The following is a 22,011-nucleotide window of genomic DNA, read 5'->3' as shown; positions in this document are numbered from 1 at the left end:
TTTCAGACGGGGCCTCCTTGGTCCTCTCAGACAGGACTCTGCCCACTCAGGATCCACTGGGTGTGCACCTCCCCGACACCCGAGGCCCTGCCGACAGCAGCTCCATGATCTCCTTCTGCACTGCCACTACCTTAGTCCAGATGTCACCTTCCCTTGACTGAAGATGAAGATTCGGCCCGCCCAGCAAGCTGCGTCCCTGCCTCCAGTCTAGTGTCTGTTCAGCAGCCCGAGTGAACCGCCCCTCTCCTCTGACCAAAACCCTGCAGAGGCCTCCCACTGCTATCAAAACAAAACTTCAACTCCTTTCAGGGTGGACAGAGCCTCGCCAGGTCTGACCCCAGCCACTCCCCACCCGCCCCCCACCCCAGCCCTGGCTTCCCAGCTCCCCGGAGGAGTGACGTTCCCTGTGGCCTCAGGACCCTTGGAGTAGCTGTTCCTGCTGCCACAAACCTTTTAGACATCCTCTTCACCCACGAACTCCTATTTACCTTCCTGATCTCAACTTAAACATCATTTCCTCAGAAAACCTTCCTTGGTCTCCCTGTCGCCGTCCGCTGTTCCATTAGCTCAGTTCCTGGCTTTAAGCTCTCTCATAACTCTCCCCGCCTCTCTCACAGCACTGCTCACAGTTTGTTACATAGCACGTGTGTGAGGTTATTACTTTTTCTACATTTGGGGGGCGGGGAGTATCTGGTTCACAGCCGCTTCCTCACCCTGCTTTGCTTCCTGCCCCGTCCCAGTTGCCCGACCCTGTTCCTGGCACACGGGGGTGTAGAACAAATGAAGGGGTGACCTGATGAGGGAAGGCATGCCTGTGGAGGATGGAGACCGCAGCCCCTCACACGCCAGGGGGAAGCCCGCTCCACCAGGGAGAGGAGCCCAGGGTGGAAACCCTCCTGGACTCCTGCCTCAACGTGTCCGCAGCAGAAAGCAGAGGCTGGAACCTGCTGAACCGGAATGGCCGGAGAGCACGCCTGGGGGCGGGGCCTCCCCACCAAACAAAGAACCAGAAGCTGGGGAGGCGAGCCAGGTCTGGGTCACGAGAGAGAGAGAGAGAGAGAGAGAGAGAGAGAGAGAGAGAGAGAGAGAGAATGGCGAGGAGGGAAAAGGCCAAGGAAGTGTGTGTGGAGGCTGGATGGTGCCCAAGTCCTGGGGCCACTGAGGAGGCAGAACCCTGGAAGGCTGGAGAGAGGCCAGTGCCCCGCCCAGCCCACCCACCCACCCGCCTGACTGGCAGAGCCTCCTGAGCTCCCCTCCTCCACCAGTGCTAGCAGGCAGGGCAGGCCCCTCCCCTTACTCAGGCCTCACCCTCCGCTTCCTGAACCCACCCCCACTCCCACCCAGGGGCCCCTCACCCAGCATGACAGCCAAACCCCACTACTCCCGCTCGTTGGTGTCCCACAGCCCTGCCAAGCCCCTGCCCAGGCTTTTGTTCACCAGGCCCACCTCTGGGGAGCACAAATCTGACCAGGTCTCTTCCCAGCTACAAACCCTGGGCTGATTTCGGTCTCCCTACTCCCCTCCCCACACTTGCTCCTGCTAACCTCTCTCCAGGTTCACCTTTCCTGACTCTTTCAAAAGAGAGCACCTATCATGGGCCAGTGTGCTGGGACACCGCTTGGCTCTGGTGGGCTGGCTACCCCCTACCCAGACCTGCCCTGACAGGCCAGGCCAGTGGGTACCTGCTTGCCTTTGCGTGTGCCCTGCCCTCTCGTGCACCCCACGCCCAAGCCTGTGGGAGCCTGCCCTGCATCCAGCAGCCCTCTGGGTTTCCCATTCCAGCACTGGTAACAGCTACACTGACTGATTACGTCCCCAGACACGCTGTCAAAATCAAGCCACTAGACCACTCTTGCCAGGTGCTGACTCAGGTGCTGCCTGGTGTTCAGTGGGGGTCTGAAGAACTTCAGAGACCACGTGCCAGGAGGGGCCTCCTGCCCCCACCAGAATGTGGTTCCAGCGCTGCTCTGGACCTTCCCCCGTTCTTCACTGCACGGAGGTTGTGGGCCACACAGCAATTTGGGCAGCAGGTCCCAGAGGTAAGCCCTGGGACACTCTCCATTCAAGCAGGCCACTGAGCCCATGTACAATGGGAATGAGTGGCCAAATAAAGGAAACGAGTGGGCTAGCTTGGACAGAGGGTGGGCACACTTCTGGGGCAGAGGGTGTTCAGCCAGCCAAGCCGGGCCACCCTGGAAGCTCGTCCACAGGGAGAGACGGACTGCTATTTTGTGCCTTCCCTGCAGAGCACATACACACACGTCCACACACGTGTACACGGAAGCAGAGAGCAGACACGCGGCCATGAGGGAGTGAGGGACAGCGAGGCAGGGGAGGGAGCTCCTGGAGAGGTGGATTTCCCAGGCCCTGAACCGCCTAATGAGCTGGGGACTCATTAACTCTGGCTCCTATGACCGTTCTTGGTGCCCTCCAAAGGGGAGCATGCTCAGAGACAACCCCGGGCTCCCAGGGGACACACAGGGAGCCCCCAGGTCATGGCCCCAGATGCAGGGACCACATACTTGGTGCCAGGTGCCTCGAACATGTGACCTCAGTTAACCTTCCCAGGTAGGAATGACTACCCTTATTGTGCAATAGGAAAACAGGCCCAGAGAGAGAAAGCAACCTGCCAGAAGTGCCACGGAGGGCAGAGTCTAGGCAGGCCACCAGGTCCTACCTAGCCGGTGGCCCTGCCTCCCATAAGGCTGGCGGAGCAGGGGTATGACATGACAGACACACCCTCAGCTACTCAAGCCCCTGCCCTGACCCCATCTACCCCTCCAGCATCGGGCATCCTACTCCAGGCTCCTATGATTCCAAGTCACTAGGCTGTAACCAGGTCCTTGCTCAAACCTGATCACCTGTGCTGCATCCCTGCCTCTGTCCTATGCTATCCGGGAACAAAAGGGAGATGGTTTTCACTGTATCTCTTTCATGAGCTCCATGGAGAAGCCCAAGGGCCATCCCTATCCCCCCTTCCCCATCTTATCCCATTGTGCAACACCCACCATTAGCAAATATCCAGTCACTGTTCAGGGTTCCCTTCTTCCAGGAAGCCTCCCAACGCCCTTCCCAAGTGCTTAGATCACTACCTCTGTGCCAGTGCTGCCCCCCAACAGCACACACCGTAGTAACCCCCCACTGCATGTTCCAGAGGCAGGCCTGGGTGGCCACCTAGCACCTGACTTGCACGTTAGAGAAGGAGAAACCTCTTCCTGCTTGGGACCACCTCTAGCCCCCTACAAGCCTTCCCCTTGAGAAACCACAAAGACCTGGGCTGGGGGAGCTGCCCGCACCCCGCGTGCCTGGGTCTCCATCGGAGCTGAGTCGGCATTAACGCTGGGGCCTCTGGGCTAACTCTTGGCAGCTGCTTCTCCACCCCCCTTCCCTCCGCTCCCCTCAGAGGCCAGGGCTCCCATTCATTTGTCTCGTTAAGAGGCCTATAGAAACACATTTGTCCGCTCCGCGCTTCACTGCTCCGGTCGTCAATTCTCTGGGGTGCCTGCCCTACCTTTTGCAGTAGCTCTGTCCACGTTTGCTCAGTCACCCCTGGCTAGAAGTCTCCTAAGCCCAGCCTAAGCCTGGTCACAGTGGGAGGGCTACAGATCCAAAAGCGTATGTAGCATGAAGCAGGTCTATAGGACAGACCCTGCTTCACAGGGCCAAGTCACAGCCCCCAACCCAGGCTCCCCTCCCATGGCTCTCTGTCTGGGAGCAGAGCCCCACTCACCCTATTTCAGCATCTCCAGCTGGTTCCTACTTTCAAGACCCTGGTCCTTGGGTTCTGGTTCTTAAGGACCAGCATGGAGGTTCTGGGACTCTGTTCTAAAAATTGTTTCACTCTGTCCCCCAAGTAGCACATGACCCAGACTCCTGGAGGAAGTGATGGTTCCAAGTGTGTGGGAACTGGTCAGGTGGGAGGACAAGGAAGAGTGTTCCAAGCAGAGGGATCAGAAGGAACAGAGGCCCGGGGAACATATGAGTGACAGAAGTCAGCATGGCGGGAGCCTGGGGCGGGCGGCAGAGTGAAGGATGAGGTTGGCAGAGGCCAGAAAATGCAAAGCCTTGAGAAGCGTCGAGACCCCTAGGCTTGATCCTGAAGGCAACAGGGGAGGAGAGTGAGGAATTTTAAACTGAGCGGTGACACAGTCAGGCTTTCATTTTGCAACCTGACTCTTAGACTCCGGAAGGGAGAATGGATTATGAGGGAATGGAGGCAGGGAAGACATCAGGAGGCAGTTGCGTGCAAAAGCCCAAAAAAGAGCTGAGCGTGGCTTGGGTGAAGGCAGTGGAGAGGAAGGTGGATGCATTCCAGAGATGTTTAGAAGGGAGAAACAACAGAAGTTGGTGATGGATTAGATGTGCGGAATGAGACAGGGAGGAGGCCCTGGGCTCTGACTTGGGTGGCGGGGTGGGTGGTAATGCCATTCGCCAGGGGAGAGAACACAGAAGGAGGAACAGGTTTGGGGGGAATGAGGGTACACGTCAGGGCATGTTTGGTCTGAAGCAGGAGGGGAAGGCAGTTATTCTCCCAGGATGTGTTGTCTGAAAGTCCAGCTGGGCGGTCCTCCCTCTGCCCTCAAACTCCTGTCTGAAGGCCATGAGAGTGTCCGGGGTGAGGTCGGAGAGCAAGGACAGTATTTCAGTGTCTAAGGGCTACTGACCACACCTGACTGTTGACAAGCCTTTGCCTCCCCTGCCAACGTCAGAGTCACACCCAGTGACTTCTACCCCAACCTGCCCCTGCAGGCTCAAGCTCTCCAACAGCCCCAGCTAGGCCTGGAGATCACCCCCTGCCCCCAAACCCAGCCCTGCTTCTGCTTGCCCAGCCCTCCCTTGGCCTGCACCTCAAAGCTCCCACTCCCCCTCAGCCCCTGCCCCCAAGAGGAATGCCCTCCCCTTCCCCTGGCCCTACCAGCCCCACCAGGGCCCAGCCTCTGAGGACAAAGGGCGGGGCGCCCTAGTCCCACCCCTCTCCAGGATCTGGTCCTGAATAATTAATGAGCCATTAGGAGAAAGGGCCTGGGAGGGGCAAGGATAGAGATCTGTGCCCAGATACTTGGAGAGGGGGGTGAGGGAAGCCCTATGGCTTGCTGACCCCCAGGCTGATCCCGGGGTTGGCCCCTGGCCACCTCTGGGCTCCGGACAGGCTGGGAACAGCCCCTTTCCCCAGGGACCTTGGCTCCGACCTCACCCCTCCCTGTCAGTGTGCAGATTGGCTAAATCTGCCCTGTGCTCCGCCTCCCACCAGTAACCAAGCAGTGGTAACCATGGTGACGGGGCGGGCTGCGGCCAGTCTTGTAGTGCCAGGCAGGGGGAAGGGCGGCAGGAAAGGAAGGAAAGTTCAGAGTTGGATTTGGGCAGGGGACAATCCCACTTCCCCCAGCGCGCACACGCGCGCACACACACACACACACACACACACACACACATACACACACACACACACACACACACAGGTCCACTGGAGCCCAGCATCCTGCTGGCCAGGTGCAATCTTCCCCAGATTCCCAACACTGAGGGGCTGGTGGAAGGGGGATGCCCTTTTGCCTCGAAGGTGGTGGGGAAGGGGAAGGAGGGACTCAGTGTCCCTACATATGAATCCCAAGGGTCTAGCCCAGGGGAAGAGCTGTGGTGGCTCCCGTTTCTGATCTCTCCCTGGACCTGTGGACACATGTGGCATCCCATTCACACATCCATATAGATTCCTTGTGAGCCACCCCCCTATTCCCACTCAACTCTGACATGGCTCACACTGTGTCTTTTGCACAGATCTGCAGTGGCAGGCACAGTACACGCCTGAGCATGTCACCCAATGACCACATGAATCTTGGACATGGCTCACTCCCATCCCATAAAACGGGGGCATACTTAGACATGCCCCACCCCGCAGTGCCTTAAGGGACATGCAGGCATTTCACAGGATGCTCCCAGGAAGCATGAGGCTGGAGTACTTCTTGGGAGGGGGGGTTATCTAACTGAGAGGGCGATGTCTTTCTAGGACAGTACGAGGTCTAGGGAGGTATCTAACTATCTTGCCTCTTGTAGTACCTGGTTGTGCCCCTCACCCCAGAATCCTGCTAGGAGGAGTGCCACCTTTTAACCTGGGAGATCCCGCACCATGAGGGGTCAGACTTACTGTCACCATGGGCACCTGCCACCAAACCAAGCATCACGAGTGCAGGCACAAGGGGTACCATCGTCTTCCCTGGGGCTGGCTCTGGGGCCATCCAGGGCTCTAGCACCACGGCCAGCCACAGCCCAGGACAATCAACCTGTGATAGAGAGAAGGGCAGAGCCAGTTAGCTGGTTTCCAACAATGTCCCTACTGCCCACCTACGCCACCTCCTCATCCCTACTCACCACCCAGACCCTGCTCTCCCTCACGGACCATCCAGAGTCTAGTTCAACAGACACCCCCACCCCCACCTTGGACTATGCAATGACCACCCAGACCCACAGAGCCCTGGCTCCTCACTGACTCCCCCTGCCCTTCCTCAGTGACCCCAAAGGTAATCCAAAAGTCACACTGTAGGGAGAGAGTACAAGAGGCCTTCAGGTCATTCTCTAAACCTGAGTAGGAGGGCAGGGGGCCACTGAGGCCAGAGGATGTATAGGGATGTTCTGTCCCAGACCGTGAGTTTCCAACTTGCCTCCATAAGGGGACAGGAAGAGGGAAACAGGATTAGACAGACACAGAGACACACAGGTGGAGACAGACAGACTAAGAGAGCAGTGAGAAGGTAGGAGACCCATGCAGGCTAGTCCCTGGGGCACCCCATTGTCTCTTCTCTCCCCAGCAGGGAGGGAGGAGGCAGTAGGCCAGACCCCGCATGCTGAGCACGGGCCCCAAAGCACAGACTTGTTAGCAGCAGACAGGATCCACGTATTAGAGGCTCAAAGCCAAAGCCACAACCCGTCCAGGCTCGCCAGGACGCGCTCTTGACAAGTTGTAGATGCCCTGCCTGACCACCCTTGTCCTACCCAATTCCCATGGCACCTTCCCACTCCAAAAGGAAATCATAGGGAAGGCCCTATTGGCCAGGAATGGGGGGGCGGGTGGCTGGACCCTCAGATTCCACCCACATCACCCTTGCTCCAGTGGCCCATTACAGATCAAACTTCAGGGAGCTGCTTGCTGAGAACTGCCTTCCAGGCTGAGACAGGCACCTGTGCACAAGGAAGACGGTGTTTGGGATTGGCTCAATGCCTCCAGGCCTTTACTCATAAGGCTCCTCAGCCAGGTGTGCCCTCCCCACTCTACCAGACACCTGTATGAAGCCTTCAGCATGGCCACACCATACGCTACAGATACACTGCTATCACTCCACAGGCCCAATGATGAGCTCTCTCCTATGTCCCCCCCAACCCAGGGGGTTTCAGGGGATCCCCAACAGCGTCCACTAGCACTGCTCACACCTTACTCTGAGCAGGTGGCTGGTGCCGTGAGAAGCCCCCCAGTAATGCTCTGAAAACACAACAGGACATAGAGGGGCAAGTGAGTGACAATGAATGCAGGGACTCTGGTGAGAGTCTTGATCAGATCCAGGTACTAGCTGACCCACAATGGTAACAGAATTTGCAAGGAAGGACAAGCCTGGTGAATGTGAAGGGGCAGGGCTCAAAGACGGCTCTGCTCCTTTCTGGAACTTGAACCCTAGTCTCAACTGGGACAGTCAGAGGTCCTAAGATCAGAGGGCGGTAGGTGAGCAAAGGTGCGAAGACAAAACAGGAAGGACTGTGAAGTGGGGTGGGGGCTGACTGCAAAAGGCAAAGGGAGGGAGATGTCCTTTGTCCCAAGATCTTGCTAAAAGTCTCAGATAGGAGCTGATAAGTAAAAGCAAGAGAGCTGAAGGAGGCGTGATGGGCACCCAGCCCCATTCACACCGTACCTGGGGTTCCCACTCAGTGATCACAGAGCTCAGGTGGCTGAGGCTAGGAGAGAGGAAGTCCCTACCATGATGCCCCGTACGGCCAGTCTGGGATGCAGGTCCCATGTCACTAAGGCCCTGTCTGAACTTGATCACCACAGCGCTGAGATGCAGCCATGAAACCTATAATAGAATTCAAGTTCTCGGCAGCCATTAGGCAGCCAGCTATCCGGACAGACTGCTACAGGGGCATGGCCCCCTGTCATAATCATCCTGTAGCCTGTGGTACAGATATCATGGGTTTGCAGCTCAGTGGTGCGTTGCACCAAAAAGACGGGGCCTAGTCCAGGTATCATATTTACAGATACCTGTAATACCATATTTACAGAGGTTTCATTCCCAGGTGCAAATATTCTGGGTGTGCACCCCCCCCCCCCCCACACACACACCAGTGCAGACACCACAGGGGTACAACCCTCAGGAACACACAGCACGGGGAACAGATCTCCCTGGTAAAAACTAAAGGGGATAGGGGCGCCTGGGTGGCGCAGTCGGTTAAGCGTCCGACTTCAGCCAGGTCACGATCTCGCGGTCTGTGAGTTCGAGCCCCACGTCAGGCTCTGGGCTGATGGCTCGGAGCCTGGAGCCTGTTTCCGATTCTGTGTCTCCCTCTCTCTCTGCCCCTCCCCCGTTCATGCTCTGTCTCTCTCTGTCCCAAAAATAAATAAAAACGTTGGAAAAAAAAAATTTTTTTTAAAAACTAAAGGGGATAAAGCTACAAAGAAGAGATGTCATGGAGGTACAGGTATGCAGCACAATCAGAATGGGCTGTAGTTTTCCGGTGTGATTATCACAAAAGTACATCCCTGTATCGGCCTTGGTATAGTAATCACAGCACTGTAACTCCTAGGTGGAGAGGTCATGGAGGTGTAGCTGTCTGGTCCAGACATCACATGAGTGTAGACACAGGGTACAGACATCCTGGGGGTGCAACTCCCTAACAGCCTTTATAAGGATATCACTTCCCAATACATTATTGTACAGGTGTACCACTCCCCTACCTGGCATAGACATCACAGGGTATCAGTCCCCAGGACTGATATTAAAGGGGTGTGAGTTCCCAGTACAGCCATCACAGGGGCACAACGCCAGAACAGTGTCATGTGGTACAGTCTAGGATGAGATTCCGGCCATGGGTGTCAGAGAATTTGAGCCTCTGGTAACCCCACCCCCAGGGTGACACTTATTTGGGGATTCCAAGGACCTCCCACGTATCTGAGTCTGGGATACTCAGCTCACTGTTCAGATACTGAAAGCAGGACAAAGGTTAGAGAAATTGAAAACAAAGACATCCCCTCCCCAAAGAGCTTCTCCTAGAGGTCCATGGACACAGGGACGTGGCTATACCCAGAGGCAGGGGACACGGGACACACAAACATGGACACATTCTTAGGGAACTACTCTGGCAACCACACAGCTGTCCAAGGCAAGGCCTCTCCGTCACCAGCTGCTGGCAAGAGCAAACTGCTACCTACCCCAAACACTGGAAACAGAGCCTGCTCCCTCATCTGAGTCCTGGGTCCCTGGGCCTGACCTCGGTCTAGTCCTTGGCCCTGCCCCCCACCCCCAGAATGCTCAGGGTCATCTATGGGCAGAAAGTGGGAAAGGAGCAGTGAGGCAGGACTGATGCTAACGTCGCTGGGGTTGCCGAGAATTCAGTGCAAGTGTGAAGAGCTGGGCGTCCACTTCCCCCAGCATGGCTGGGTGAGTCTGGGATGAGAACAAGGCCTGAGCCCTTGACATTAACTAAGGCTTGTCTCTGAAGTGCACTGTGGGCCACTGGTTCTCCCACACTGATGTACTTGGGCAGGAAAACAACTCCATACTGTATGACATTACAGAATATAATTGGATATGATTTTTCTACATTCAGAATGGTTTTAATATATCCTTTTTCCTTGCTACAGCAGTGTAAAGCTGCCAAATGCCCTTTCTTGGGAAGAACTGTCCGTTATTTCTCATATTTTGTTTTGGTGTTAAAAGGTCCTTTCTTGTATGCAATATGGGTGTTAGCAGATCGTGGTATTTTCCCATAATATCCTTACTTTGCAAAATAAAAAACTGCCATTCCCATGTCTGGCCCCCAAGTACTTTTGGAAAGTGTGCTAGTTTGTGAAATCAAAGAGCCTGGGAATCACTGCTTGGAGGAAAAAGGAAGGAGCAGGCACCACACCAAGCCACAAGATTCAAATAAGAACGTCATGGAAACGCATACAACACAGAGGCCATGTCACCTCTCCGTAGCCTGACCTAAGCACCCCTGCAACCTCAATGGGTGCCCCCAACTCCTGAGAGACCATGTTACGCCAGAGATGGGGGGGCGGGAGGGGCTCCCTGGCTAGAGAACAGCTGGGATCATTCACTCGGAGTCCTCTTCATGAATATGCAAACACAGATTGATTTGTTTCCCTTGGGCACGTGTTATTATTCAAAAATATTAATTAGTCTCCAAATACCACCTGTTCCTACAGCTCCCCCACCCCCAGACCAGGACCCCGGCTCCCAGGAGGCTGGGGCCCCAAAATGACATCAACAGGAGAAAGGATATTCAGGGCCCCCAGAGGGGTCGGCCAAGAGGAGAGACCAGTGCTTGGGCGAGAGGAGCCTGAGGGCAGGGAGAGCCAGGAGCCGTTCATGTTCAAAGCTGCAGGCGGCTAACCCAGCCCTTTTGTCATGTCCTGGACAGTTCACCGCGTGGCACTGCAGCAGCGGCCGCGGAGGCGGAAACAGGCCTTGTTACACTTGGGAAGGAAAACCAACGTGTTTCCAACTCTCACCAAACCGACCGCGGGATTATGACGGGAATAAATCAGTCTCAGCCTCGACCCCGGCCCCAGGGAGTGAGGCAGCCAGCAGCAGGCAGCTTCGCTCTGCCAGCCAGTTGGCCAGAGTCTGTGAGCACTGGCTGGCACAGCCCTCCCGCTCTCTTACAGCCAGGCCCCCTGCCCTCTCAACAGCGCTCAGCTTCTTGGGCCCCTGGGGAATGGAGGGAGGAACTCAGGAAGAGCGTCCCAGAGTCTCTCCGGGTGGCACAACGTCCAGCAGAGGCTTAGCTCGGGGCAGAAGACCAAGGGGACCAGCAAAGGCACCTGCCTCCAGCTATCGCCCCTAACCTACCAGTCCTCCAATTTCCTTCCTGCGGCAGTGGAACCTCCCTGGGGTTAACACTCTCCAGAACCTGTAGACCTCTGCATTTGCTGTTCTCTCTCCTGGGAGGAATGCCCTTCTCCTGCCCCCAGCCACCTACTCACCCCTAAGAACTCAGCTCAAGCGACCCTCCCCAGTTTAGTGAAGACAGCAAGAGGTGGTGTAGACCAGTGGTTCTCAATCCAGGGTGATTCTGCATTCCCCTCCCCTCACCTCCATGGGATATCAGGCAATGTCTGGGGACATTTTTTACTGTCAAGACTGCAGGTGTGGGGGGGCAGGTGCCACTGGCATTTAGTGGGAAGATACAAGGAACGATGCTAGATATCTTACAGTAATAGGCCAGGCCCCCGCAACAAAGGATTGTCTGGTCCAAAACATCAATAGTATTGAGACTGAAAAACCCTGATGTAGACAGCAAGATCCTTTGCTGATATAGGCCAGGGCCTGCCCCGGAACCAGGTCTCCTATCAGCACCTTGGGCCCTGTACCTAAAGAGGCCTCAGCCTGGCTTAACTCTTGTACCAGCTGTGCCAGGGCCTCAGGATCTTAGGGCATCTTCTCTCCCTCAAAGTCAGCCCTGTCTCCAGAAGCCAGGCAGGCCTTACAGCACATCTCCTGCACCCCTTCACACATGCCATCAGCAAGCGGCCTCCCTAGAAGACAGAGAGCTCCACTTCCAGGCAACTCTTTCTGCTGAGGATGGGCTCCCAGGTAGGCCATACCCAGCTTCTGAGGATGGACAGGTGAAGGGACGCATGGTACCTCCACCTCCACCTCCCCGTCTGCCCGGGGACCCAGCCTCCGCCACACGCTGTATATTGCCCCAGTGCCCATCTCACCATGCACAGGGCCTGGCCCGTAGCAGATACCCAGCACATGCTCAGTTCCTTTCCCTACCTAGCCCAGACCCATCTCTCATAACCCTCTTCATCAGCTGACCGTGCAGAACTATTCAGTGGGCCCTGCTGGGCCCTGAGCCAAGGGGCAGCCATGGGCTGTGCCTTCCAACAGCTTACAGAAGACGGTCCAACTAGAACTCATTCTCCCCAGCACCGCCCCTCTTCAGGTCCCCATCTTGGTGACAAGCACTACCAGCGACGTGGTCACCCAAGCCAGCCACTCCTCCTCAAATTCTCTCTTTTCTTCACCCCATTCACTCAACTGGTCAGTAAGTGTGAATCTGCACTGCCTCCACTCCGACCTCCACGTGTCAGTAAGACCTCAGGAGCGCATACCTCTTTAGGGGGTTTCCGCCCTCAGATTTCTCCCAGTTCACCCTGTACACAAACCAATGCCCCAGGCAAACTTATAAAAATGCAAGGTGATCGTGGCCCTCAAGCACATTTTGCTGCTTGATTACATAGCAGACACACAGATAATGTTTCAGGACTGAACGGATGGGCAAATGGAGAGATGTTGCTTCTCTGCTTAGGAACCTTCAGTGTCGGGGCGCCTGGGTGGCTCAGTTAGTTAAGCATCTGACTTCAGCTCAGGTCACGATCTTATGGTTCGTGAGTTCGAGCCCCACATCGGGCCCTGTGCTGACAGCTCAGAGCCTGAAGCCTGCTTTGGATTCTGTCTCCCGCTCTCTGCCCCTCCCCCGCTCATGCTCTGTCTCTGTCTCTCTCTCCAAAATAAATAAACATTAAAAAAAAAAAAAAAAAAAAGAACCTTCTGTGTCTCCATATGACCCTCAGGAAAAAGTCTAGAGTCTTAGCCAACATCCATGGCTCCCCGTGCTCTGTCTCCCAACCCAACCCACCTGCTCTATGCGGTGGCAGAAAGACGAGAGGAGAAGTGGACCTGAAAAAGATAAGGAGGTGCCCCAGATCCTGGAGGTACCTTGTTCTTTCTACCACAACCTACAGTTGATGGGAACAGACTTCCCTACAGAAACATGATGACTGAAAAAGCAGACAGTTCCTAGTGGAAGTCCCAGAATGTCACCCAGAAGCCTATTTCACACCTACAGCAGCTGACGAGCTGTATGTATATCACTCCCCACCCACCTCCATCAACCATTCTGGCCAGAAACCCAGGCACCATCCTGGACACCTCCCCTCCTTTCTCATGCCCCACATTCAGTCCTGCACCATGTCCTGTCTCCTCCACGTCCCGAAACAGCACTCACATCCCTTCTCTCCACGTCCATCACCACCTCCCTTCACCGTCGCTCAGCCATATGCACACTGGACCATGTCACGCCCCGAGTGGCAACACTTCCATGGCTCGCCACCAGTCTCCATCACAATCTGAGCTGCTCGGCCTGGCCCACAGGACCCCTCTGTGCCCTGGCCCCCGCCACCTCTTGGGGCACACCCACCAGGTCTCTGCTTGCTCACACCAGTCACTCTTGGACAACCAGCACTGAGGGCAGGGCACCAGGGTCTCCGCTCCTTCCTAGAGAGAGAGGAAAGGATGAGAAAACACCAAGAATTTCATCACAGCATAGTATACACTGACACAAAAAAAAACCATGCAGAATTTGCTGTTTATGGAACAACAACAACAACAACAAAGCAGGCGTCGAAACTTTGTGCAGGACAATCCCCATTTAGTAAAAATGCCCATCTCTTCACTCAGTTACTCTTTTCAGTACTCCCGAGCATCTACTAGTGTGCTGGGCTTTCTTCCGGGAACCCAGCATACAGCAAACAACACAAACTGAGACCCCCCACCTCAGTAGTAACACTTGTGTCTGAACCCTCCGGGCACCCCTCCAGCTACCCCTCCAGCAGAGCCCAGGCCCCGCCCACCTCCGCACCTGCCAGCCAACCACAAGAACTTCCCCCTCTGATCCTCAAATGTGCGCTCTCTAGCCTGCCAGTGCCTGCAACATGTTGCCCACACTCTTGTGCCAAGTACCCCTTAGACATCAGAGCCAATGGCACTTTCTCAGGAAGGCCTTCCATGATGTCCCAGACTACACGCCTGGACCTTGCCTAGGAGCAGTGACCACAAATGTGAGGAATTATTTTTTTATACAATTGTTGCAGGGTCACGGAGTCATGACCACGAGCCTGGTGTGTGCCTGGCCCCAATTCCATATCCCCAGCGCTTAGCAGAGAGCAGGCACACAGTAGGTGCTTCATTAGGACACGATGAACGAGTGCATGGATGCATGAATGAGTTCATAGAAAACACCCCAGCTCCTGAGAACCACACCAGCATACGTACGGCCTTCAAAGAAACTTCCGAAGCAATATTTATTTTTGACTTTCTGCTTCTCTGTAATGTTTTAAATGAAGGTGTGCCCCTGGATGCCTCCTCTGCTGGCACATACACAGCCATGCGGCCCATCTCTTCCCTCTAGAACGATGACTGAGCCCCCACCAGGGCGGGCACCCTCCCGAGTGGGGTGAGGGCTGAACACACACCACCTCACCACAGCTCAGCGACCTGGCACCACTGGGGCCCACTCGACACAGGACGCACGTCACAGTGGGTTTCTCTTCGGCCTCACACCTCCACATGCACAGTGATAACCACGATACACAGCAATTCTCCCGAGACTCCTCCCAAAATGGACACTCAGGGATGGGGGTCAGGGAGTGCCCTCACCAACTCTGAGCCAGCCTCCCGCACCTGGGAATTGTCCTCACTTGAGATTGACCACCTTTGGCAACATGGGGGATGTCCTTGGAAGGCCCATCATATCTGACCAAGACAGGCCTGGCCAACCCAGTACTGTCTCATGCTGACCCTGCAGCACACCCTCTCTGGCCTCCATTGCCCCCTGCCCGTGCCAGTACCAGCAGCTCCGGCCCTCAGGAGGGCCGCCAGCCTCCCTGCCCTAGTCCACTGAGTTTCCACAATGTTCCCTGTGGCCGCTGCTCCCAACACACAGGCTGCTGGGCGAGTCTGGGCAGAAAAACCAGCTTCCATGTCCCAAACTCCAAGGCCGGTTTGTCTGGGGACGCCTGCCTTGTGGTACCAAATGTGAGGCTACTGGCTCCACCGTTGCTCAGGGACCGTGGGACAGAGGGACAGAGTCTGAGGCAGAGAATGGGGAGGGTCCCTAAGCCAGCTGGCTCTAGTGCCATGCCCGAGGCCATGCCAGGATGGACCTACACTGAGCAGGAGTCACACCTGAGAAGAGATGTGTGTCCAAAGTGGCCTGGAGGTGGGTCAGAGAACAAAGAAAACAGGCACAGACAAAACTCTGCACGTGGAAAGACCTTCAAGTACACGGAACAGCACCAGGGCAGGATTCTGGAACAGCCAGGATAGCACCTGGTACCACACCAGTCCAAGATCAAACCGGACTCAAAACAACCTAGACAGGCAATCAGAATTGACCAGCAGCAGCTCCCAGAACCACTCCAGACTCACCCAGGGACACACCTAGATCACGACCACCAGACATGCCCGGAAAGCCAACTAGAAAGCTACTCAGTGAGGACCTGACTGGTACTGAGCCCAAGTCTGCAATCGCTGGAAAGGCCTCAGAAGTGGTGAGGCTGGCAGCAACGACCAGGATCAGGTAAGAGGCCTTGGCACCAATGCGAGGCTGGCCCCCAGGAGGCCTCTCGGTCACCTGCCACACCTGGAACCCAGCCTGGCAGCAGGACCAGGAGCAAGCTGAAATCAGAGGAGCACAGGCACTGGGGGCCCTCCAGAGCAGCTCCCCGGCAGGCCCTAGGACTACCAGGAACAGTCCCCGGAAGCAGCAGCTAGAACAACGCCAAGGATCTCGGCTCAGGTCATGATCTCACCGTCGTGGGACAGAGCCGTCGTCGGGCTCTGCGCTGATGGTGTGCAGCCTGCTTGGGATTCTCTCTCTCCCTCTCTCTAGCCCTCCCCCACTTGTGCACGTGCTTTCTCTCTCTCAAAATAAATAAATTAACTTAAAAAAAAAAACTTTAGGGGCGCCTGGGTGGTTCAGTCGGTTAAGTGTCCGACTTCAGCTCAGGTCATGATCTCGCGGTCCATGAGTTCAAGCCCCGCGTCAAGCTCTGTGCTGACAGCTCAGAGCCTGGAGCCTGCTTCTGATTCTGTGTCTCCCTCTCTCTCTGCCCCTCCCCCGTTCATGCTCTGTCTCTCTCTGTCCCAAAAATAAATAAACGTTAAAAAAAAAAAAACAAAAAACAACCAAACTTTAAAACAATGCTGAGGAGCAAAAACCGCTGTTCTCAGATCTGGAGGTTGGGGACACAAAGAGACTGGTGCATCTGGACCTCAGACACAGAACCTCATTAGACACCCAGGGCCCAGGTGGGGTGGTGGAAATGGGGAACTGAGCGTGCTGAGGCCTCTAGTGTTCTCATACCAGCCCACCAGAAGGTCAAATACACCTGAGCAATACACACAATCCCAGAGATGATGACAAGGGCAGAAGGCTAGGGGCCAGGCACTCTCTTTGCTGAGCTCCCCCAACCTGCGAACCTCAGCTCAAAATTGCAGTTACTTTAGGCGAGCAGGTGCCCTAATCTTAACAAGGTATTGTTTTACTTATTTTTAAATTTATTATTTGATTTTATTTTCAAGGTTTATTTATTTTTGAGATAAGGAGAAAAAGAGGGTGCAGGCGGGGTGAGGAAGGCGCAGAGAGAGGGGGAGACAGAGGATCCACAGCAGGCTCCATGATGACAGCAGAGAGCCCGATGCAGGGCTCGAACCCAAGAACTGTGAGATCATGACCTGATCATGACCGAAGTCAGATGCTTAACCAACTGAGCCACCCAGGCGCCCCTATTTATTTTTTTAAAGTTTATTTATTTTGAAAAAGAGAGCATGAGCGTGAGTGGGGGAGAGGCAGAGAGAAGGAAAGAGAGAATCCCAAGCAGGCTCCTCACTGATAGAGGGGCTTGAACTCATGAACTGTAAGATCATGAGCTGAGCCAAAACCAAGAGACAGACACCTAACCGCTTAACCGACTGAGCCACCCAGGCTCCCCTTACAAGGTATTGTTTTAAAGGCCACCCCCACCCCCAATTCTGATGGGGGTGGGTTTGCACCCACTATTAACGACTGCTGATACCGTTGAGACACCATTGCTTACTAGATGCCAGGCCCTGTTCTAAGCACTTCTTGCATATTCAACCTTAATCCTCATAACAACACACGGCATGGAATTGTCTTAGGCCCACTTGACAGAGGAGAAAACGGACTCAGAAGTGTTAAGCAACTCGCTCAAGGTCACACTGCTAGTAACAGAGTGGCACCCCAACAGTTAGGAACCAGAACCCACACAACCCACTGAGATTGTGGGCTCCTGATGAGCACAGCTCAGCACGCTCTCAGAGAACTCTCCGTCCTTCCTCTGGCCCAGGTTTCTCTCCCAAACTCCAGATCCTCACACCCAGCCCCCTCCTGGATGTCTCCCCTTCCCCCACTGGACCTCAAATGCCCCAAGCATCTCAAAGACAAGGCACCCAACCATGAGCTTGTTATCTGCCCCCCCCAATCTCCCTCTCCTCCCCAAGTTCCCAGCTCAGTGAACCTGCAGGGCCTTCAGTAAAGGCCTCACCCAGTCACTCCCAGGAACCCAGACCCCTTCCTCTTCCTCTTCCCCACCCCCACATCCAATAAATCATCCTGTCCTGATAAAGGTGCCTTCTGAATCACTCCATGCTACTCCCCTATCTAAGACACCATCACCTCTCACCTGATTTCCTCCTCAATGGGCATCGTGGGTCCATCCGCTTCCCATAGCCACAGAATCCTCTTCTGGAAACATCTGATCATAGCACATTCCACACCCCCTACCCAAGCTTTAAATCTTTGGCGGCTCCCTTCTCCCTTCTGTGTTCTCAAAGTAAAGTCACAGCTATTTAAAACAGGGCATTAAAGGCCCTCTGATCTGCTGTATCTTGGAATACGTCAAGACCTCTGAGTCTTTACCCACACTATTCTTTTCTGCCCGGAGTGCTCTTTCTTCAGCTGGAAAACTCCTGTTCATTCCTCAAAACTCACTTCAGATAGCCCCTTCTTGGGCTCTTCTGGGACTCACCTCACTTTGGCCCTTGAAGTCTCCCTTGCCTCATATGGAAGCAGCTCATCCAACCTTGTAACTTCGGCTCAGAATTGTAGCTGCTTTAGATGAGCTGATGCTGGGCTCAACCACAGCAGTTCCTAAGGGATGGGCTGCCTCTTCCAAAAGCTCCTAGTCCCATAGGAAGCAGGGCAGCTTGGCTGAAAGTGCCTAGCCCAGTGTCTGGCACACAGTCGGCAATCAATAAGAGTCTAGTGAATTGCTCTGCATTCCCATGATGCAATCTGTTCCCCTAGGGACCATGAGCTTCTCAAGGGCAGGGCCCTGGCTGCAAGCTTGGCCCAAGCACACAGCAGTGTCAGTCATACAAGAAGGGACTGCCACTGCTGATTATGCACTGCCACACATCTCCCTTGGATTCTCACAACAGCCTTGGGACCAATCAAGGTTGGACGAGCTGCCCCATTTCACAGGGGGGGAAAACTGAGACCTGGGAAGGAACAAGCTAGAAAGTGGAGAAACTGTGACATGTCTCAGCCTCTATCAAAGAGCTGTGGGGCCCACTTGAGGGTCCTCAACACTGAACTCCCAGTTAGGGCTGACGGAAGAGCTTACAGACCACAAATTGCCAGGGCCAGCATTTTGCTGCATGTCAATACAATTCCCAAGAAAAGCTCTTCAGTCATCTACTCTTACTGCAGCCATCCCTCTCCAACTGCTCCATCAGCCCCCAAATCAACACCCCCAACACCACCCCCATGCTCACAGTGTGAACAAGGCTGAACAGAGGAAAGGTCAGGAGCTGCAGGGCAAAGAGCAAGAAGGAAGGAATAATATTAAAACAATGCCCTCATTAAAGGAAAGAAAAAAGGGAAGAGGAAGAACAACTGGAAAAGAAAACAAAACTACAGACACATTTCAAATAATAAAGGGGAAACTGAGTCAGCCAAAAAGTGCAAGAAAGTGTGTGCAGGAGAGTTCAAAATTCTGTGGGCGTGCACATACACACGGTTCCTAGGGATGTGCAAAGAGGTGCTGTGAGGGCACAAGCAAACAGAGTGGTGCATGGCCATGCGAGCACAGTAGATTTCTGAGCTCCGGCTGCTGTGCAGGCCCAGGTGTGCAAGTGTGAGGGCAAGAAGGCAAGTGGATGTGGGGGGCGGGGGGTTGAGTGTAGGAATAATGGTAGAAGGGTGTGTGTGAGAGTGTGTGTGTGTGTGTGTGTGTGTGTGTGTGTGTGTGTGTGTGGCCTGTGCCTGAGGCTGCGGATGTTGGGGGCTGTGCTTGGGGAGTTACACCTTCTCCTTCTCGAAGCCTTAGGCTCATTCATATAATCAGTGAAAAACAGGGATTTTCTTGCTCCCTGAAGCAAGAGTTAATAAGGCGCCAAGCATAGAATTTTCTAAGATTTCCTCCCAGAACCCTCTTCTGGATCCCATCAGATCTCTGATGTCTCCCAAAGGATCTCTCAGCAGAGCTCTTCCCTTCCCGGGGGATCTCCCACCATTGAGGATCCCCCAGAAAGACCCTCCTGAATCTTTTTCTAGGCCTACCACCCCAGTGCACTTCCCAGGATTTTCTGGCCAGATTCTGCACCAGGTCACTCTGGATCCCTGCCCTTGTCTATTCAGGAGCCAAAGTGGAGCCTTCAAATCACCAACACTCAGCAGTCCAGCTTCCCAGGCTCTGCCTGGCTACCCCCAGGGGAATCCAGAGAATCCCCTCCTGCTGGAGGGCTCCCAGCTCAGGTACAGGGCTCCCACCCCCAACCTGCTCCAACTTGGGGGGGTGCCCTGCACTGCGGGGGGGGGGGGGGGTGTGGATGTTGAAATGGGGAGAAAGGCTAGCCCCTCCCCCACCCTAGGGTGGAAAAACCAGAGAGGCAGCATTCCAGAGAAATGGGGAGGGGGCCTAGCAGAGGGCGCACAGAGATTATGGTCAAGTGGGAGACAGAGACACCAAGAAACTAATAGGAGACACGAGAGAGAGACCTGGAGAGAGAGAGACTCAGAGATGGGGGAGGGAGCACAGAGAGCCCTGGGAAGAAAAAACAGAGACCCAGGAAGAAAGAACAGAGAGACCAGAGGAGAGAGAACAGAGAGATCCGGCACGGGAGGACAGAGAGACCCGGGTAGAAAGAACAGAGAGACCCGGGAGAGAGAACGGCGAGACCCAGGGCGGGAGAACGGAGAGATCCGGGGAGCGAGCCACAGACAGCAGGAGAGACCCAGGGGCTGCGGGGGGTGAGACTGGGAGGCAGTGACACAGGGAGACAGAGATACAGAGACACTGAAGGGCACTGAGACCAAGGCACGGAGGAAAACAGAAAGCAGCTGAGACTGAAACGTGGGCACAGCGATGAGGACCGGGGCACACCAGGACGAGACGGGACGGGACGGGACGGGACGCGGGCGGCGACTGAGTGAACTTTCCGGAGCCGGTCCGAGTGGACACGTCCTCACGGGACAGGTCGCTCCGGGGCCTTCAGGTCGTTGCACCAGGGTGGGGGTGGGCACAGTCCGCCAGGCCTCTCCCCTGCCCACGCCGGCGACCAAGGCTGGCGGGGGGGGGGGGGGGCTCCAAACTCGCGCCCGGCAAACCCCGGGCCCGCACGTGCGCCAGGGCGGCGAGCGAGACGGGGGCGCGTCGGCTGCGGATCCCCTGCCGGCTGGGAGGGGGCGCCTGTGCGGCGGGGGCGGGGGCGCGGCCTGGACCCGCCCGGGGCTGGGGTAGCGGTGGGTGGCGGTGAGAGGTGGAGGGCCGCCCCCGGAGCGCGGCCGCGCCGGCGGGGGGAGATGAAGCGGGACCGAGAACGGGGAGCACAAATGCAAAGGGAAACTTTGCACTGGGGGCGCGCGGGCTGCGGCTCAGGTGCGGCGCGGAGGGCGGGGAGGAGGGGGGCGGCGAGGGGCGGCGAGGACCTAGCCAGCCGGCGGCGGGTGGGGGGGGGGGGGCGCGTCTGCCGCGGGGTAAGCGCGGGGAGGAGCCGCCAGGCTCGGGGCGGGGGGGGGGGGGGGGCGCCCAGCCGAGGCTGCGGGCGCGGCAGGTGGGGGCGCGGCCCGGCCTAAGCGGCGCCTCCAGCCCCGCTCGGAAGACGCGAGGAACGGGGAGAGGGCGGGGGGAGTGGGGAAGGAACGGATGCGAAGGGGGCTGTAGGGGGGCCCGGGGGTCACTCACCGCCAATCCAGGGGCCGTCGGTCCGCATGTCCCCCCCCCAAAACACACAAGCCGCTGGGGCCGCTGATCCCGCTGCTCTTCTGCCGCCGCCGCCACCGCCGGGTCTTACTCCCGCCACCGCCGCCCGAGCCGGAGCCGGAGCCCGAGGTGGAGCAGGAGCCGGAGCCGGAGCCGGAGCCGGAGCCGGAGCCGCCGCCTCTGCCGACGCCGCCGCCACCGCTCCCGCCGCTCCCGCGCCAGCTCCAGCCGCGCGCCCCCGCTCGCGCCCGCGCCCGCGCCCCTGCCCCTGCCGTGCGCGTCCCCGGCGCCGCCCCTCCCCTCGTGCACTCTCGCTCGTAGAGCAGTGGAGCCGCGTAGGCCCAGCGAGGCCACAACCCAACCCTGAGTCTAAACGGACTGGAACTCCAATATTGGACCAGAACCTCGGTTGTGAGCAAGGACGGACCCAAACTCCCATACGAAGTCCATATCCTACTAGTGCCTCCCAGTCCTTACTATGAACCGGATACTACTCTTGGACCCCATTTCCTTCCTCTACAAATATGCACCTGATAGTGAGCCCAGACCCGTCTCCAAACTCAATATTGAGTCCGGACTCCTAATTCTGCCCCCACATTGGCCCAAGTAGTAATTTTAATCTACACCCCTATATTGGCCCCCAATACCAGTTCTGACTCTAAATCCCTCTATCATCTCTACCTACCTAAGCTTGATAGGGACACCAGCACTAACTCTGGGCCTTAAGTGGACTCCAGTTCTAATACTGAGCTCCAGATCCCTATATTAACCCTAAAGTCCAACAGTTACCTTGTTATGGG

At 56.1% G+C, this 22,011-nt stretch overlaps 1 protein-coding gene across 14 annotated transcripts in view; it reads right to left on the bottom strand.

Annotated features, from left to right (window-relative positions):
• Positions 1-21,443, bottom strand: part of PTPRF (protein tyrosine phosphatase receptor type F) — an 88,390-nt gene extending 66,947 nt beyond the window's left edge. For 11 of the 14 annotated variants that reach the window (XM_086716712.1, XM_086716716.1, XM_086716722.1 and 8 more), the window contains exons 1-3: positions 21,194-21,442; positions 13,405-13,481; positions 6,140-6,275 (exon numbers count right to left, since the gene is read on the bottom strand). In XM_086716712.1, coding sequence (XP_086572838.1) covers positions 6,140-6,230 — 91 coding nt within the window. In that variant the 5' untranslated portion in view covers positions 6,231-6,275; positions 13,405-13,481; positions 21,194-21,442. Of the gene's footprint in view, positions 1-6,139; positions 6,276-13,404; positions 13,482-21,193 lie in introns of all 14 variants that reach the window. The other 3 variants (XM_086716725.1, XM_086716726.1, XM_086716713.1) reach the window with 2 other exon arrangements.
• Between the last annotated feature and the right edge of the window lie 568 nt (positions 21,444-22,011).

The sequence above is a fragment of the Puma concolor genome, chromosome C1, assembly GCF_028749965.1.
Source record: "Puma concolor isolate L17-30 chromosome C1, mPumCon1.1.hap2, whole genome shotgun sequence".
Lineage (NCBI taxonomy): Eukaryota > Metazoa > Chordata > Mammalia > Carnivora > Felidae > Puma > Puma concolor.
This window is presented reverse-complemented; position numbering and strand designations above follow the sequence as displayed.